The sequence below is a fragment of the Pteropus vampyrus genome, unplaced genomic scaffold, assembly GCF_000151845.1.
Source record: "Pteropus vampyrus isolate Shadow unplaced genomic scaffold, Pvam_2.0 Scaffold36, whole genome shotgun sequence".
NCBI lineage: Eukaryota > Metazoa > Chordata > Mammalia > Chiroptera > Pteropodidae > Pteropus > Pteropus vampyrus.
Genome location: NW_011888817.1, coordinates 4,532,415 through 4,551,611, shown reverse-complemented (window position 1 = coordinate 4,551,611; position 19,197 = coordinate 4,532,415). Strand labels below are relative to the sequence as shown.

General features: G+C 52.6%; 1 protein-coding gene across 2 annotated transcripts in view; it reads right to left on the bottom strand.

Annotated features, from left to right (window-relative positions):
- Positions 1-9,089: 9,089 nt before the first annotated feature.
- Positions 9,090-19,197, bottom strand: part of LDLRAP1 (low density lipoprotein receptor adaptor protein 1) — a 15,942-nt gene continuing 5,834 nt past the window's right edge. The window contains exons 4-8 of one of the 2 annotated variants that reach the window (XM_023529178.1): positions 15,360-15,432; positions 14,852-14,938; positions 14,174-14,304; positions 12,687-12,721; positions 9,090-11,179 (exon numbers count right to left, since the gene is read on the bottom strand). In XM_023529178.1, the coding sequence (XP_023384946.1) occupies positions 11,035-11,179; positions 12,687-12,721; positions 14,174-14,304; positions 14,852-14,938; positions 15,360-15,432 (471 nt within the window). In that variant the 3' untranslated portion in view covers positions 9,090-11,034. The remainder of the gene's footprint in view (positions 11,180-12,686; positions 12,722-14,173; positions 14,305-14,851; positions 14,939-15,359; positions 15,433-19,197) is intronic. The other variant, XM_023529177.1, reaches the window with a different exon arrangement.

Sequence of the window (19,197 nt, the reverse complement as noted above, 5' to 3'; positions counted from 1 at the left end):
TTTTTAATTGGAGAGATGGTATACCAGCACATCACAGGCTTCATGCTAGGTCTGGTTCCCTAAGGGGTGGCAATGGGGCCACCTGCTCGTGAACATGCCCAGGAGGGGTAGGGAGTGGGGGAGAACTTCTCTACCCTGACCATGGAACCAAGTAGGATCTCCAGCCTCACTGAGAACCAGCAGCAGGGGGAATGCTGTGACCTGACTGGGTGAGTCTCACTCGAGCTGGGGTGTAAGGTCAGCTGTCTTGAAGAGCATGGGCTCGTTAGGGGTAAATCTCTGAACAAAATGAGTCCTTCACAGACTGAGGAAAGTGGGAATGGAGGTGATGGGTGGCAGCACTCTCTTGGGGTGCCTACCCACAACCGTGGTTTCACTGACAACTACCAGAACTAGGTCCCCATGCAGACTTGTGTAAGTGACCACCCATTGAACATCTCCACTCGACGATAAGAACAATAATCCTAATAGCTCATGCACATTGAATTGACCATGTACCACCTGCTATTCTAAGTGCTCTACATGTATTAGCTCATCTAACCACACAAGAGCCCTATGGGGTGAGTCCCGTTGTTACCCTCACTCACAGATGATTAAAATGAGGCTCAGGTATAATTTCGAGGGCCCACAGTAGTGGTGCTGGGACAGGGAACCAGCCACCCGGCTCCAGGTCCTTACTCTAAACCTCCATTCCACCTGTCCCCCACAACAAGAGCCTCTCAACCTGCTTAACCTCCTTGTCTAACTCCAACTCCATGTTCAGGGGTCACTGCTGGAAACCCTGTTTTCGAAAGCCTTTCTAACCCCGGCCAGGTTAGATGCCCATCTAGAGCTGCCACTGTGACCTCTGCCTCCTCCATTGGAGCCCCTGGTACTGGGTGTTATAACTGGCTTCTCGTCTATTTCCTTTGAGGTCAGGAAATGGGTCCTACTCATCTCCACATGCCTAGTGTCCTCAGCCGAGGATGTGGCACACTGCAGCCACTTGGTAAAAAATGGGTGGGGGAGAGCCCACCCTGGGCCCTCAGCACACTCCTCCCTCCACCACTGCCAGGTCCCCAAACCTTTCGGCAAATGTCCTGGCAGGCTCTCCACCACCTCACCTCCCCAGCTGGGTCTACTTCATATACTCAGCACGAATCTCCTTACCTCCGCTTCTCAGCCTCCTTCCTGTTTTACTCTTTTATTAAGATTCTAATTAAATAATTCTAATTAAATGTAATGAGCTGAATCGACAAACTTACTGCGATAAAGCAGCATTCAAGACATTCTTTCCCGATCTTTCCCAGGCAGTGGAAGCAAGATGGCACAGGGTCTCTGCTGCCTAGGGGTGACTCGGCAGGGCTGGGGCTGAATGCCATGCTCACAGGACATCAGCATGGGCCAGAGCCACTGCTAGGCACCCATGGCCCAGCTGAAGCCTCCCTGACCGAGCCACCCTACAGCTCCATGCTTTAGGCAGAAGTTTGTCTGCTCTTAGAGACCAAGCACCAGCTTGGACCACACTGCCTGGCCCTCTTCTGTCCTGTGCCTCAGGCCAGTCCCCACGGCTTCACCTGATGGCACCACATTGCTTCCTCCACACTGGGAGAGGCAGGCGAAAGCACTAGTCCTATAATTTTGCCTTGCTGTGTAGGCATCTGCCTCTGCCCTGCATCCCTACTCTCTGAAGAGGAAGAAAGGCCTAGACCTGAGGTCTGGCCCCTGCCCTTCTGTGTGGCCTTAGACAAGTCCCATCCCCTCTCTGGGTCCCACCTGGGTTTCCCCCCAAATGTCAGGTGTGTGGAAACTGCTGTGATAAAGAGAACTGGTATATTGAGTTGAGGGGCGGGGGGCTCGAAACCTGGCCTTGCCCCTTCCTAGCTATGTAACCTGAGGCGAGTCACTTCACCTCTCTTGAGCCTCAGTTTCCTCATTTACAAAATGGGACCAACATCACCTACTCTGCAGGGCTGTGTGAAAATTACTTTCCAACAAAAATAAGGCACAGACTAAGTACTTGAGAAATTATGATCATGAATTATCCTACTCCATCTCCCTGTCCCCATGGTAACCCTGGAGGCTGAGAGATGACCCAGGTTGGGAGAGCTGAGGAGGGAAGTTAGAGCTTTCAGAACCTTCCTAAACCTGACGCACCTTCCTTCCTGCTCTGGGTTAGACTGGACCAAATGGCCAGTGTCCTGTTGGCCCCGGGACTTTACATCCTCCACTCACAGGCCCTGCTCGGGCAGCAGACCCCAGCTATAGCACCCTCTGAGCTTCTTCCCATACTTGACCCTGCTGGACCCTCATGACCATCCTGCAGTGAAGGCAGACTCTGTTCCTGGTCCCATTTCACCAATAAAGCAACCGAGGCTCAGGGAAAGAGGGGTGGTGACTTGCTCAAGTCACACAACCAGGCAGTGGTGGCGTCAGCACTTGAACCCAAATCTCTGGCTCTGAGACCAGTGAGCTACTAACTGCCTCTCTTTCCTGCAAATGGAAAGTGGCCGGAGATACCCTGAGACCCAACAGCCCTGGAGGCAGGCAAGGCAGGGTGACTGCTTGGAGTACGGAGGAGGATGGGGAGAGGCTAAGAGCAAAGCCAAAGAGCTAGGCCCTGGTTCCTTGGCTGCTCTGGGCTCAGCGGGCCGCTGGGCCTCCAGACGCATGCCCTGCTCCTGGGCAGAGCAGACTGACTTTGGAGTTAGGCGGACTATTTTCTGCTGCTGCTTTTGAAATCAGGCTGCCTGGGCATAACCCAGGTTCTGCCCATTCCCAGCTAAGTGACTCTGGACAAGTAATTTCACCTCTCTGGGCCTCAGTTTCCTCTTCTTAAAATGGGGACAGAACCCACTTCAGAGGCTTGTTGTGAAGATTAAATGAGGTGATTCATTCACTGCCCCCTTAGTACAGTGCCCGGCACAAAGCAGGTGCTCATTTAATCATCCTGATAACACCGTGAGGTGGGTCCCAACTCTACAGAGAGGAAACTGAACAGTCATTTGACCGAGGTTATAAAGTAAGTGACAGAAGTGGTATTTGAGTCCAGGTCCTTTTGATTCTTAACTGTGCTCATTCCACAGTGCTGAAGTCCTGGCTTTTCTTGAAGGCACCCAGGTTTAGGAATCTTTTCCTTAGAGCTGGCAGGCCCCAAACGTCAGACAGTCTTCCTAACTGGGTACTGAGAGCCCTGGTCCAACTTGATTACTAGGGATGGAGAGGGTCTTTGGGTTTAAAGTCATTGTGGGAAGGAAGGGCTGGGAGTCCTCCCAAATTCAGCTGTCAGAGATCCCCAGGGGGTAGACCCTCAACCCAAGTTCCCAAGAAGCACACATCAATCCCGCTGAGTCCCAGGGGCCATCAGTTTCGATTCACTATAAAAAACGAGAGCTGAGCTCTGTGGCATGTGAAGCAAGCAGGGGGCCAGGCAGTGATGGGTCAAAATCAAAGACATTCTCCACTGCTGCCCCCTACAGACAAGCAGGAACCTACACACGCACACTAAGAACTACATATGCCCGCTCACCCCGGACTTCACGTTCAGGTATGCATGCCTGTGGCAGACTCACTGAGCCAACATGTGCCTGCTCCACACACCCAGACATGGCCGGAGACCTTCGCTGCACCATAGCCTGTGGCTGTCAAGGGCCTCGATGCCAGCTCTCCACATCACACAGGCCTTGGACTCAGATCCGCAGGCATGGACTTGGGACCACCACCAAACCCAGACCCCTGGCCAGGCCCACGTTGTTTTCCTCCAGCTGGAAAACAGGAAGAAATGCTATTCCCCCTTCAAGCTTCTACCTGGCCCTTTTCAAGCCCTGAGGCCAATTTCTCTTGGCCTGACCCTGAGTGATTGCTGTTGTCCCCTGAGGTCTCTGCATTGGCCCTTGTCATGCAGCCTCTGTGCAATCTTGTCTCTTTCCACACAGACTCCTTCCCATGACTCCACGTCGCTCAGAAGCAAGTCGAAGGCCTTTGCCACGGCCCCGAGGTCCCACGGACGGGACCTGTTCTCTGACCCCGGTTCCCAGTTCTCGCTTCTCCGGCCGCTCTGATCTCCTTGCTCCTGTTCGTCGCACACCCCCACTCCCGCCTACCTCGGGGGCTTTGCACTTGTCATTGCTTCTGTCTCAAGTGCTCTTTCCTCAAATAGCCATGTGTTTGCCTCTCTACTTCCTGTAGGTCTCTGCTCAATGTCCCCGACCACCCTATATAAAGCAGCACTGTCCCACCATGTCACTCTGTCCCCTCCCCCTGCTTTTTCCCTTCACGGTACTGAGCACCACATAGATTATCTGTATATACGTGGTGGTCAGTATCCACCACGCCCCACTCAGTGAAATGTCAGCTCCACGAGGTTGGAACTTTGGTCGTTTGCTGCCATGTTCCAAGCACCTAACCCACCCTGGTGGGCTGGGTGCTCAGTCAGTGGGTGTCGAATAAATGACTCTAGACCCCCAGCCTGGCTCGGAGAGCACCGAGCGGCAGGGCCCAAGCTCGCGTGCAGACAGACCTGGGGTACAGTCCTTGTTCTGTCACTTCACCTCAGAGTCTCGGCTCCCATGTGGCTGTCACGAGGATTAAAGATAACACATGTGAGTCTCACGGAGCACTTGGCACGTAGTCGGTTTGGCAATGAGGTCTCTGGACATGAGGGGATGCCAGGTTGTCTGGTGGCACCTCAGCACTGCCGCCCTTCCCTACTCTGTGCCCTCCTGTAACTCAGGGGCTGGATGCCTATGAACCACCTTCCCCACCTCCCTCTGCCAGCAGCTTCCAATCAGCTCCGGCCAATGAGATCGGAGCAGCGCACCACCGGGATCACTGGCAGCAACTCCAACTCCAACCTTTCCTGCTTCCCTGAATCCTTGCAAGGGTCTCCTTCACACCCCCAGCCCTCCAGCAGCTTTGCGAGCAGAATTTCTTTATTAAGAAATTTATTTCCCACTTGAAACAGCTAGGGGGGAATGTGTTCTTGAATGAATCCCAACTGGACGAGGCTTCTAGTTTTTCTTGAGGGCACACTTTGATGGTGAGGGGCCAGAGTGTGCACCTGGGTGGCTTGAGGGTGAAAGCTGGTAGGACATGACTTGTCTCTTCCCCAACTTTGCCACTCTGGGTAGGTCTTACCCCTGCAGTGAGACTGGTCGTCCCCCACCCTATATCCTGCCCACACACAGAGCAGCCCTCCCAGCAAAAATAAAGTGCCCGCTACAGTGGATGTGGTTCTCAGCATCTTGCAGGTATTAGCTATTCATTAACTCATTTACTCCTCACAAAACCCCAATTTGAACACTACTGTCATCATCCTATTTTAAACATGAGTAAACTGAGACCTAGGCTATCAAGTCATGTGCTATTAACTCACTTACGCAGCTAGTAAGTGGCAAACCTGAAACTCACACCCGATCTGGCTCTAGAGGCCGTGCTCATAGTCATACTCTCTGCTCTCTCTTCCAGGCATCTGTGCAAGCAGCTGGAGCTGCAGATGAGACCTCGGGGCCCTGGAGGAGGGAGAATAAAGAGGCAATGATGAGCTGATGCTCATTACGTGCTTGAGAAGCCACCAAGGTCCTTTCTCTGGCCCCTTCTCAGTATAATCACTTCTACTTCCCTGGGAGCTCTGCAGACTTCAGCACGTGGCCCCCTTCCAGCGGGTATGGGGAAGGGGCTTCTCTTTCCTCTTTTGGTATGGGTGGAGGACTGGGCATGAGATCCAAGGAAAAGAATACGGCTCAAGTCTCAGCTCTGCTTGACTGCAGAAGTTCTGTCTTCTGTGGGCCTGTTCCCCAGCTGTAAACAAAGAGGGTGGGCTGGAGGACCACCAGTGGCTCTTCTAGCACTCACATTCTAGAATCCTGCTTTAAAGATATTTTGAAAACCAAGATCTTTGGTCAGGGCAGAGGAGTACACCATGTTTTACCAAACTGGGCTGGGCTGCGTGTACCACTGGTTGTGTGACGAAGGCCTGGAGTGCCAAAGCCCGGTGTGCACAGGATGGGTTTGCCACCAGAACAGGTAACTTGCAAAGTGGTGCATCAGGCTGCAGAGGCTCCAGTCTTGCCAATTGACCCAGGGGTGCCTCTCCTCTCAGCAGCTTCTCATAGGAAGCTGGGTGGGTTGTCCCCCTTTTGATGAGCTGACCTGAGTCACTCATGGCCACTCTACGCCAGGTGCTATGCTGAACGCTGGGGCCATAGAGTGAATCAGACACAGGCCCTGGCCTCTGGGAGCTCCCAGGCTAGTGAAGGCAAATTTCAACCCTTTTATCCTTCTTTAAGGCCCAGCTGAAATACCCTCCTCTTGCAGGAGCCCTCCCTTGCTTCCTCAGCCCTGACTCCCAATGTCCCCTGGTGTCGTACATACCTAGCCCACACCCAGGAACTTTCCAGGCACCATGACCCACAAATCCTGGATTTTGAAGAGATCAAGCCAGGTCCTGGCAGCCTCACCCCAGGTGGGGGCTCAGCAGGTAGTCAGAATTGTTGCTTGGCAACAAGAACTCGTGACACAGCTCACATTTGTCCTGGCTAGAAGCAAAGGCACTAACCTGATCCAGCGTCTATGTGCTGGGCACTTAGCTAAGGTTACTGTGTGCTGGGCTCAGAAGCTCCTAAGAAGCAAGGTCACTGTGTTGTTCAAATGTTTCAAGTGCCCTGCAGAGAGGCAGGGCCATCCCAGGACAGTAGAGAACATGGGCTTTGAATCCCAGGCCCGCCTCTTACCAGTTGTGTGAGGCTGGCAGATGGCATAAGCTCCATGGGCTTCAGCTTCACAGTCCCTAAAATGGGCTAATAACGCCTACTTGCAGTCACTGAGCAGCAGCTTAAACTAGCAGCTTAACCTAAACGAGGTATAGATGCTGCCAAGGTTCCAGAGATGTGTTCTCCTCCTTCCTGGGCCCTCTGAGGCTGGATTCACCACAGGCAACACACTGAGTCTGCTCTCAGAGCAAGACTTCCTCCTCTGGGGACACCAAAGCTCACTCCAGGCCCACCTCCCACCACTACCCGCATAGGCTGGGCAGCACCTACTGGGACAAGGCGGGGCTCTGATGTGATGAGACATGCCCTGCTGAGCCCTAAATTGGGCATGTCCAGAGCAGCAGCCCCAAAGGGCAGTCACCCAGGAAGAGGTAGGATCTGTTCTGACCAGTCTTTGAAGACGGCCCCTACCCCAGGTACCTAGCCCACTGGCCGGCAGCTCCCGTCTGTCCTGTGGTAGAGGCTGCCCATTGCTGGGCTGCTGGCAGGGCAGAGCAGGGCATGGGCAGCTCAACTTGGATTTGCTCTACCCTCCACAAGGTGGATGGTACCATGAAAATAAGGTCTGGAGTCAGAAAGACTGGGGTTCGAATCCCAGGTCCGCTCCTTACTGGCTGTGAGACTGGTCAATACACTTATTTTCCCTGACTCTTGAACATGGGACTAGGACCACCCACCTCAGAGCCCGATTGTTAGGACCAGTACATCATTAAGTGTACAGGACCTAACAGGGCCTTGCATGTAGTAAGCACTAGAGAAAGGCTTGCTTCCTGATAAACAGGCCACCTGTTGTGATCCATACATAGGGTGTGGGGGGAAGAGAAAGACTGGCAAACCGGACCCCAAGCCAGCACCGAGGACACGGAATTCACCCAGATTCCCTATCCGGGTTTGTCAAAAAGTCTTTGGAGAGATTTAATTGGGATGGTATCTCCTCCTGGGAGAGAAGACCCCAACATCTACCAGCGAAGCTGAAGGTCACATCACATCTGAAAGGCGACTTTGTTCTTCCCGGCTCTTCTGTTATGCATGAAAGAGCAGAGAGCGGGTGCTCAGGAATCATAATTTGAGACATCCGGAGACTAAAGGCATCGGCCAAATTTAAACCGAAAGATAAACTTGTTGGGTGTCTTTTCAGATTATAGGGGAAGAAGAAAGGAGAGAATTTCTTAGTCATCTACAATCCACTCAGAATTCACAGCTAGTCTGCCTGATGGTTGACATCAGAGGGCTTGGCCTCTGGGTTTCGAATACTTTGAATATCACCATTTGAAAGGGACAAAGATAAATATCTGAGGAGAGCCCCACTGGAGCCTGAAGAGAGCGGCCTTTCTGTGTGGTTTGACACAAGGCCATGGGCACCATGATCACAGACATGGCTTCTGGAAGGCAGGGGGGTGGAGGGTCACACATTTCTGAGTCTGGGCTGTGACTCTGCCAAGTGCTGAAAGCATGACTGCCATCCTCCCCAAGCCTTGGTGCCCACAGCTGCAAAAGGGGCTAATATCATCGGGGCTCAACAGGACTGCGATGAGACAAAGCTGAGAGTTTAGTACAGCCCCTGGCACAGAGAAGAGCTCAGTTAACAGGAGCTGTCACTGTTATCAATTTTACTTTGACTTCCTTATTTGATCCAAATTGCCTTTTGCTCTGAGATTACCTTTAAGCCATAGAAATACTCCGCCACCACGATAGCGATCACCTCTGAGTCTCACCAAACCCAGGGATACAGGAAGGGTGGAGCTTATTATACCCATTTCCCAGATAAGGAAACTGAGGCTCAAGGAAAGAAGTGACTGAACCAGTGTCGCAGCCTCCAAGTGGCAGAGCCAGAGCTAGACGTCAGGCTTCCTAAGTCATTAGAATGCACTTTCCACCATCTCCCATCCCAGTCCCCAGTCACACCCAAGCCACACACGCTGAGTCCATCTGGACCCTGTGTGGACTGCCACCCCCACACTGAGCCCCAGGCCTGGTTCGTGCTGGGCAAAAAGTCTTTCAAATGAATAAATTTCAGAGAGCCATTTGAGAATATGATGGAAATGATGGACGTCCTCCCCAAACACACATACACACACACACTCGTACACACATTCTGGCTTAGGAAGCCCTGACCTAGGTTGTCAGAGACCTCTTCAGTGCTGACCCCGCTGAGCTGTCCAGAGATGACCTCATCATACACACCCTTATCTGCTGGGTGAAAAGGGGGCCCTGCTGGGCTCCAACCAAGGTACCAGAGACCATCATCTCCCAGGTCTAGGCTGTTCCAACCACCGATGGGCGGGAGCTGCCAGATGCCACACTCACACACGGCCGCCAGGCTGCTTCACCCAAGTGCTCTTTGTATTTCAAAAAGAGAATGTTTATTACTTGTTCTTTTCCTCATTGGAAATGTCTTTACAGCAACACAAAGAAGAGCACAAGACTGATCTGCAGACACGCAGGGAACACACTGACTGCTGGTGGCCAGAGATCAAGACAAAGGCCACAGTCCAACTCACGCAAACACTACAAGGTCTTTCTCAGGACTCCTGGACCCTGGCGCCAGAGCTGGCTCGTGTCAGGCCCAATCCTTGCTGCTTCATGACAAATACAGGGGCCAATACCAAGGTCTGGGGTGGGGAGCAGGGGTGAAGGAACTGGGCACAGAAAAGAAGTTATGCTTATATTCTGATAAAGACCCTACAAATCCCACTCCACCCTTCACCTAGGCACTTCTTTGTGTTTTGGTTCACGTGCTTAGCTAGATCAGTAGATTCTGAGCAATGGTATTTCTCCTGGGCTGGTGAAACCTGCTCCAAATACCCTCAGTAGCTGACTTAAGGTCAGCAAAACCAGGCCCGGGAGGCACCTCAGGATGGAGATGGTGCTGGCAGCTTTGCTGGGTTTCAGGATATGAGGGGCCCTGTGGGGGTGAAGGCGAAGGAAGGAAGGGAGACCCTGAATACAGACTGCTGCTGGTGTGTCCCGACCCAGGGTCGAGTGTCAGGAAAGAACAGCACAACGCTTACAGAGTTTGGTTTTGTTTCACCCTCTGAATTAACAGACTTCAAACACTTCCATTTTCACAGAAATCAACAGCGATGAGACAGCTAGCAGGGCACGGAGGCTCATGCCAGTTCTGTGTGGAAAGGCACCAGATGGTTTGTTACGAAACACATTTTGGTTAGAAAATAGCTGGGGTTTTTGGTTCCTGGGAGGACAACAAAGCTCGAAAAAAAAGGAGGTGTGAGCCGTGCGAGGCACAGGTGAGAAGGCAGCTTTGGCACCGGGTCTGAGATCTACCCCAGACTCTACCCCTTCCACACGGGTGGCCTCAGTTTTCTCATCTGTAAAAGGGTAACAAAACAGTCTTACCTGAATCCGGGTGTGAGGTTTCATACATTCCCCCAGGAAGTACGGGAGGTGGGGCTCAGGGACACTCATACACAGACACAGACGAAAAGGAAGCATGAGCACAAGCTCATGCGTCTGGGGGAGGGGGGTAGGGTGGGGTGCCCTGATGGAGGGCAGTCACGCAGAGATGACCCTCACTGTTGCAGTCAGACTCTGGGAGTCTGTGGGCGGCCAGTTACACTGGTTCTGAGCATGTGACAGGACCATCCACAGGGACTTTGGGCCCCTTCTTGTAGAAGGGCAGAAAGCTCTGCACTACAGCACCATTGAGGAGCCCCCAGGAGCCACACCTGCTGCGTGTGCTTTAAAGTGCCAGCTCTGGGTTATCTTTGGTCAGGGGCTGGCCCTCTGTCTCTAAGAATCCCCAGGTCCAGGGGCTAAAGCCCGGGCCTGCTGGGGCCCCTGCGTCAGGCGAGCTGGAGGCCACAGCCCTCTCCTGAGGCTGCGGTGCCCTCCTGTGCTCTCAAGAAGATAGAAATGAACGCTCCGACTACCTTCAGTGAGGAGCAGGGCTGCCTCCAGGGAAATCTGGGTCCTTTGAGAGAAGGGACAAGAAATGCTTTGGTGACCATCTTGACACGCACAGCAGAGCAGAGCTTACTCAAGAGAAGGCAGGAAGCTGGTTCTAACATTGCGCTTGTGCCTGACACAGAACCAGCCTCCGAGCTGATTGAACCAGAAGTCACTGAATAAATATTCAAGGCATCTTTCAGTTCTTAGAGAAAGAGCAGGGTAAAAAAAAAACTCTCCTTCCCTTTGCTTGACTGGCTGCAGCTTTGATCTGCAGGCTGACAGTGCCGCCAGCCGGAAAAGGGTGGCTGGAGGTCCTGGGGCTGCCCCACCCCAACCACAGGTGGTTTTGGTCACATGTCCCACCAGCCCTGGGCCCTCAGAAACTGAAGAGGTCGTCCTGCTCAGCGCTGCTGGTGTCAGGCTGGTCCCAGTCGACAGGCGAGAGGCATTGGGCGTAATGGATGTCCTGTGCGGTCAGTCCAGTGTCCAGGACCTGAGGGTTCGTCCGAGATTGGGCAAGCCTGAAAGGCAGAGCTGTGTGAGCCCAGGGCCCAGACAAAGGGGCTGGCGGGGGCCGGAGGAGCCAGTCCAGCCTAGCCAGCACCTGGGTCAGAGTGAGTGGGCATGGGTGGGAAAACGGGGCCAAAGAAGAAAGTCCCAGATGCCAGGAGGTGGAGCCTCTGAGCAGAGAGCCTGTGCCTCAGAACACTGTAGGCCAGGCAATGGCACTCCCTCCAGAGAGAGAGGCTGGGGCATCTATACCACCCACAGTTCCATCAGGAAATGCCCAAGAAAGGGGACAGGGCCTCACTGGCGAGGGCAGTGCAGGGGGCACACATGGGAGGGAGATGGTACAACCACGAGAAGACCACTGGCTATAACTATGTTCGACACGATGCTGTTCAAAAATGAATTAAAAAAGAGAGACAACCTAAGGGGAGTACGGGGGAGAGTTAAGTAAATTATGGCCCGTGTCCTTAAAAGAATGTGAGGCGGTCAACCAATGCAGTGTGCACAAGGCGTTTTTAACAGCCTAGAAAAATGCTCCCGAAGTCGGTGGTAAGAGAAACTCAAGACCCCCAAATGCAAATACAATGAGCTGATCAATGCAAAAAAATATATGTATGTATAGGATTAGCATGAATTAAGCCCAAAGGTCTGGGCTGTGAGATTATGGGGTAGTATTATTTCCTGTTCAATGCTCTGATGATTTTTGAAGTTGTTAATAAAGGACACATGATATTGGGTAATCTGGAAAAAGCAAATGGGAGATTTTCTTCAAATGAGGATGGTAGGCAGCCAGTGAAGCATGGAAAATGGTAACAAGAATGCCTTTGCCTCCCTGAAGGGGCCACACGAGCTGCTCTCACCTCCCTCACCAGGTCTGGGCCCAGAGGTTTCCACCAGGCTCGGGTGGGGAAGGCGGGAGAGGGCCACGGGAGGCTGCCAAGGGTCCCACGGGAGAAAGGGGGGCCTGACTGACTCAGAACCCTGAGCTTCCCAGGCCTCTCCTCAGCCTTCTCGGTGGTGTGTCCCCAAGCTAAAGGTAGCCATGGCTACAGGGACAGCCCCTGGGAAAATGGGGAAATGCCATCACCTCAGGCTAGACCAAAATATCTCTTAGCTGTGCCTAACATTCCTGGTCTATGTAACACTCCATGGGCTTAAGTAAGCACTGCCTTCCCTTGCCCCTTTCCATAAATGCAAAACCTCTGGAGGCAACGAAGCCTACAAAAGAGTCAATTTTTGAAGGTTATACCAAGTGCAGGAAGAAGATTTGAGCTGCAGTGTGTTTAGTTTAGCTCAGACTGTGGTAGAGCAGCCACCAGGAATAATTTTTAACAGCAAAAGCTTTCTAGCAGACCTGGCCAATGCCAAGTAGTGAGCTCCCCATCCCTGGAGGTATACAAGTTAAGATTTTTGCTCTGGAGGTCACAGTTCATGATCTCAGGCATGGCAAAGGGCCCCAGAGACCAGCCCACAAATGCTTGCATCTTTCTCCAGCTTAAGGAGCCCAGCTAATGTTACCTTGAAAATGCTTCGTCCAGGCCGTCATCCAGCTCCTTAGGAAAAACAAAGCAGGAGATATAAGCTCTCAGTGTGGGCACCCGTGCTCATGGCTGGGACTTGTCCCAGCCCTGGGTAAGGTACAAGGACTCCAGACACAAGTGCAGGGGTCTGGTAGGCACCTGGAGAAACAGGTACAGACAAGCCTCCCGCCTGGCTACTGCTACCAGCATCTCAGCCCAAATCTGGGATACGGGGCAGGAGAAAGAGCACCTGGGTGCCAGGGACCTGGATGGGTTCAATTCCCATCTCTGTCACTACTTGAGTGACACCTTAGGCAAGTCACTACTCCTCTTTGAGACTCAACCTTTCCTTCCATAAAATGAGGGGGTCGAACCAAATGACTGCAAGATTGCTATGGCTTTCAGATTCCAGGGGGAAGAGGGCAGGGAAGGTTTCTCGCTTTCATCCACTTCCAAAAGCCCAGCCCAAATTCCAAGCTCAAGGGATAACTGATGGCAGGAATCCCACAGCCTCAGTGGGAAAACAATGGGCGAGGCCCCTCCACAGTCTCCCCGAGAGGATGGGCAGATGACGAGGGTGGCTCCAGAGAGCAGAAAACAGGCTCGGGGTGCCTGCTCAGCAGATGCTGGGTGCCCCCAGCAGGCAGTGGGATTTGACAGTTTCTCATGGCTCTCAACAGTCCAGAATTTTTTAAAATTAAAAAGACATGACAAGTAATGTGCGATTCTGCAATGGATCTTGGACCAGAAAAAGGACATTGTGGGGACAAGTGGAGAAATGTGACTAAGGTCTATAGGTTATGTAATAGTGGCGTATCAGCGTTAATGGTTGTGATCATTGTGATGTGGTTATATAAGATGCTAACATTTGGAGACTCTGGATGAAGGGTGAGCAGGAATTCTTTGTACTGCTTTTGTAACTTTTTTTATAAGTCCGAAATTATTTTCAAATAAAAAAAAATTTAAATTTAATTAAAAAAATCAGGTTCCTCTGGGAGATTCTGCAGGCAGAGGTCATCATCCGCATTGAAGGGATGAAAAAGCTGAGACACACAGAGGTCAGGGGGCTTGCCTAAGTCTCAGAGCAAGTCAGGGGCCAACTGCCCACTGCTGGAGTCTCAGACTCCTCATTCAGACAGCTGAGGGGGGAGGGGTGTCAGAAGCAAACTCTGCCCACACAGAGAACAAGGGAGCCTTTGGCTGGTCCTGTGGTGGGCTGAGCTGTGGATGCTCAGGCCAAGAGGCCGGGCATTGTGAGGAGACAGCTGTGCTGGGAGGCAAGCCTGCTGGGGATGTAGCCCTGGGTTCAAAGGGAACGCTGTTCAGCCCCTACCCTGGGTCTGGGTGCTGCTGGGCTGGGTCTGGCCCTCTCAGGGGCCTGTAAGTCATGGGTGCCGGGGCCTGGACCACGCCCAGGCCTCATCCAGAGCTCAGGATGAGGCTCGCTAGAGCCCTGTGGGGTCACCAGGCCACACGAACACTCACCCAGACAACACCGCTGTTGTTCAAGGCTTGAGGTCGTGGGGCCTCATCCGCGTTAGTGGTGTTGGCGCTGACTGTGGACAGCGGGGCCTTGGTCATCTCTTCTAAGTCCAGCAGGTTCCCTGTGGCAACCGCTGTGAAGAGACCAGTCAGCTGTGTCAGTGGGCGAGGAGCCTCCTGTCTCCCGGCCTCATCTCCTAGCCCCATCCTGCAGCCTCCTGGGCTGTCCTGCTCCTGACTCTTGGACATGGCCTTTCCCAGGCCAGCACCCACACCATCCAGAGCCCCACCCTGGCACTTCCCAAAGCAGCTGGAGAGCTGCCCACAGGGTAAGAACTTCTCCATTGTAGGCTGGAACTTTTATATTCACAACAGTTATTAATTTTCTTTTAAGAGAGCATACAATAGGAGGTAAAGTGTACACAGAGAGATGCCTACACATATTTATATACCTGCATAGGGACATAGCTGGAAGCATATGCACCATAACAAGTAATTTTTTTCCCTTTATCTACATTTTCTAATTTATCTATAATGACCAGGTATTATTTATTTAACAAAAACAAAAAAATAAAAAACCAAGAGTTTGCTCCAGCCCAGGAGGGAGTGAGACCCTCTGCTTGCAAGGCAGACCCCATGTCATGCAGCTGATTCCGGCCGCTCCCCCTGCCCAAGACTCACGGTTCTTCGACAAGGGCGTGCTGTCGAGGCGGCCCCCGCCCAGGACGTCCCCTCCCTCTTGGCTGGCTTTCTCCCTCTTCTCCTTCTCTGTGGGACCAAGGCACAGTGCGTTGGAGCCACAAACCCCAGCACTCCATCCCCAGCACCTGCTAGGCAGGGAGTAGGCTGTGGCCACCCTCAGGGGGCAGGTGGCAGGTGGCAAGTCTCTAGCAAGCAGGAAAGAAACTTTGCAGATTTCATTTAATCCTCATAAGCACCTTGGGGATGAGAGACAGCTGTTTCCATTCTTTGTGTGTGTGTGTGTGTGGCGGGGGGGTCACTGAGGCTCAGAAAAGTGAAGCAACCTGTTCAAAGTCATAAATCAGGTAGATGATGAAGGTGGGAGTCAGTCCAAGCCTGACTCCAGGGCCTTTACCATCCCCTCCCCACCCCATGCTACTCTGCCAGCCTTCCTCAATGGCCCCTCTATGCCCTCAACCCACCCATAATGTCTGTGAACAAGACTCACCTTCCTTGGACACTTGCCAGAACTCAAAGGCAACTTTGAAGGCCTGAGCAACTGTGAGGGTGACAGCCTGGGCCTGAAAAACAGGAAGTGGGGTCAGGGGAGGGGTGCAATGTTAGGCAGGTAACAGCGAGTCTGAACTAGAAGCTGAGGGCTCCTGGCCAGGCCCACCCTGGCTCCATTCCAAGGCTCTGGAATGCCTGATGGATGGAGGCAGAGTCCTGGCTCCTCCCAGGTCATCAAAGCAGCCTGGGGGTACAATGAAGCTACACCCTCCCCAGGTAGTTGGGGCCCCATTTTCACCACCTATAGCTAGCCAAAGTTCCCACCTTCATTCCAGCCTGCACCTTGGCAATGGCTGTTCACCTCCACTTTTTTCTTTCCTCCCCTAAATTCAATTAATTGTGAGGCTTATTTCCTCCAAGAAGCCCTCCCTAATTACCTGAGGACTTCACACAGTAACTGAGCCCTTGGAGTTAGAGAATGGAAAAGTCAGAGTTGGAAAGGGCCCAGGCCACTGTCTGAATGAGCCTTAGCTGCAGAGGCAAAGGTCAGACTGGTTAGTACTATAAAGGGTCAGAGGGCTTATAACTGAATCCCAGAAAGGGAGCAGGAAGCTAATACATTTCCTGGTAGGAGCAAGATATCAATGAGTGCCCGTGGCAGGGGACCAAAACCATTCAGTGCCATAACCCACCTGTAAGGAGGGGCCACACCTTGGTCCTTCACCCCTGGGGAACTCCCACCCACCCTTCAAACTCAACTCAAAACCGTCACCATCTCTATCATGTCACCAGCTCACATGCCATCTGGGTGCTCCCTAATAATCCTAATAACCGCTGCTTCTAGAGCAGGCCAAAGCCCACCAGAGGTGCAACATGCTGGCTGAACTACATCTGCCCAAGAGGCAGGCATCCTGACGTCTCACACTCCAGCCAGGACCTGCCCCCTACCCCACATGCAGGCCTCTCAACCCCTTCCTCTCTCTGATCCCAGTTCAGGGTTCATCGGGCTCAGCTTCTGAAGTGGAAGTCCCAGAGCTTGTAGCTATAGCTGGAAGCGACATCAAGCTTTCTTCTGAAAGCCGGGGCCTAGGGAAGAAAGCACCAAGCCCTTTCAAACGAACAAGTTCAGGCTTAGCCAGCCTCTGCCCCACTCCTTTCCTCTCTGCCAGACAACTCAATTTAATTGAGAAATGAATCTGTGGCTACTGCCTTTAAAACTCTTTTTAAAAATTTTAAATCCCTAAACAAGCTGACTGATCCATGCCAATTAAACTTCACGAAGTATAAAATCTCATTTGAATGTCTCCGTCATTTACATTTTTGATGGAAGTACGGACGCTTTATGGCAAAACTTAAATATGGTAATTAAGTATGAAACTCTTCACAGCTGTTTACAATTTAAGCTGTCACGTCTGAATCAAGTTTAATAGACCCAGTTACCATTGAGAATTGCCCATGAACTAAAAATATGGGCTAATTACCAGCTGGAGTCAGATCACTATACACCCAAGCAAGGGCTGGTCATCCAATGTGGCAGGGAAATGGAAACACCATTATTTTTACCTCCAGGAAATCTGGGGGCACAAGCCTGATACTGTTTTTGCATAAATCTGCTTGTTCATTTACATACACTCCTGCCCTTCCACCCTGAAGTCCTGAGCTGCAAGTTAAACCAAATATAACCCAGGATTTGGAGGTATGCAGGTGGCTGCAAGCCCAGGCTGGACAGGGACTGGGAGGGGGTTGGGCCCTGCTTCCTGGGGTGGCTGTAGAAATCTGGGCAAAAGGAGGAATTGTTCTGGTCTGCCCGCGGGGAGAGGAGCGTCTTCCCTCCTTGATTCCACAGGCCAGATGCCTATTCCTCTCTGAGTGCCTCTGGCCTGTGGGTCTATCCTATTACCCTGACCAGGTTCTACCTTGCCCAGTTTTTTTGTGTCCCTGTCTTGTTCTCTGTAACCAGGCTGTTAAGTCCACAAAGGGGCCAGGTCTAGCTTAGGGCTGCAGAGTTGGACCAGAACCCTGGGATCCTGGATTCCAGTCTGGAACTCAGCCCAAGTCGAGCCACGTGTCCCTCACAGTCCCGCTGCCCCAGAAGCATAAATCCTTGCACAGAAGAATCACCCAAGGAATGCTGATGGCTACGTGAGTGGAACAGCTCTGTCTCACCCTGCCCAGGCAGGGTTAGGGCTATCACTTTGCTCACTATCAGTCCACCTGCACCTGGCTGACAGCAACTCCACCCTCACTTCAGAGCCCAGAGGCTGAAGTGCTGGCTGAGGCTTCCCAGTTGGGCAGATGGAAACATTTCTTAGTAGAGAGGCCACCAGGGAAGGGAGGCCTGGGGGTTGTGCTGAATTGAGCTGAACTGGTGGGTGACCTAAAAAGGAAGCCCTTGCCCCCAGCCCTGGTGGGTCACAGGCGTCTTGCTCATTCAGGCATCCAAACAAGAAAGGGGAGGGATGTGGAGACTGTGGGCGCCATGCCAAAAGGAGTGAGCACTATGTCAACATCCAAATTCAAGGCTCCCTTGCAAGATGACTCTACATCTGTAGACGTACCTGCCAGCAGGTGGGCTACAAAACCTGAGGCACCCATTTCATCTGCTGTCTCCTCTTCAGAAGTGTCCACTGAGCTCTGAGTATCTCGAGATTTCCATCCCAGCCAGGCCCCCAGGCCAGCAGCACAGCAGAGGCCTTGGGGCTCAGCAGAGGCCTTGCGGGGCCTCGAGAACACCATCTTTGCATCAGGTGGTCTATTTACACATCCCTGGGTTGGGCAGTCCCTCGAGGGGGCCTCCTCAAGGCTCCCTGAAGGGGAGAGGCCAGATGGGAGAGGGTTGAGAAGAAGGACAGGCCGTGATCCAGCCAGTTAGTCCCTGACACAGATGAGAACCTGCCAAAGAATGTCTGGGCCTAAGTGCTCCACAGGAGCCCTACCCTCTGCCTGATCAGGGCTCTACTGTCAGAATCAAGCAGTGGCCGGGCTGTTTTCTACAGTAACCAACTTCTTGGCATAGGGCCAGCTGGTTTCGATCAGGTCCCTCTGAAGTCCTCTGGCCCCGAGCCAGGCCTCTCTCAGCCGCTAGGCCAGCATCCGCTTTCTTTTACCCCTCAACCTCTTCTTCCAAGAGGAAGCCTCTGAATCTTCAGAGTCCCCCCATCCCAACTCTGATGCCCTGCCCCGTGCCTTCTCTGGTCAGTGGGGAGGAAGAGACAAACAATGGAGACATAATAAGCCTGTATTTTTAAGTCTGGGTGGCCTCATAAGAAACAAAGCCCGGAGTCTGCTGTCACGGGAAAAGCTACTGCAGCTCAGGGACCTGGGGCATCACGAGGCCCGGGTAAGTGGCCAGTAACACTGAGTCTGCAGGAAAGAAAAAAGGTACACAAAAGAAACTGGGGCCTTTCAGAACGATCTTAGAGGTCACTGCGATGACCTCCTCATTTTGCTGACAAGCAAGTAGCCCAGAGAGTGGGCAGGGTCTTATCCACTGTCACACAGCACATCAGCCAGGATCAGACCCTTAGTCTGTCTCCACCTTTAGTGCTCCTTCCACGAGACCTGTGGTAGGCTGAATTGTGGCCCCCTGCAAAGACAGCCACATCCTAATCCCTGCAACCTGAGAATGTTACCTCACATGGCAAAAGGAGCTTTGCAGAAGTGATTAAGTTAAGGATTTTGAGATGGGGGATTATCCTGGATTACCCAGTGGGTCCAATCACAAGGGGTCTTATGAGAGGGAGGCAGTGGGCCCCAGTCAGAACAGTAATGCGATGAGGGAAGCAGAGAGGCAGACTGGGGGATGCTACACTACTGACTCTGAGGTTGGCGAAGTG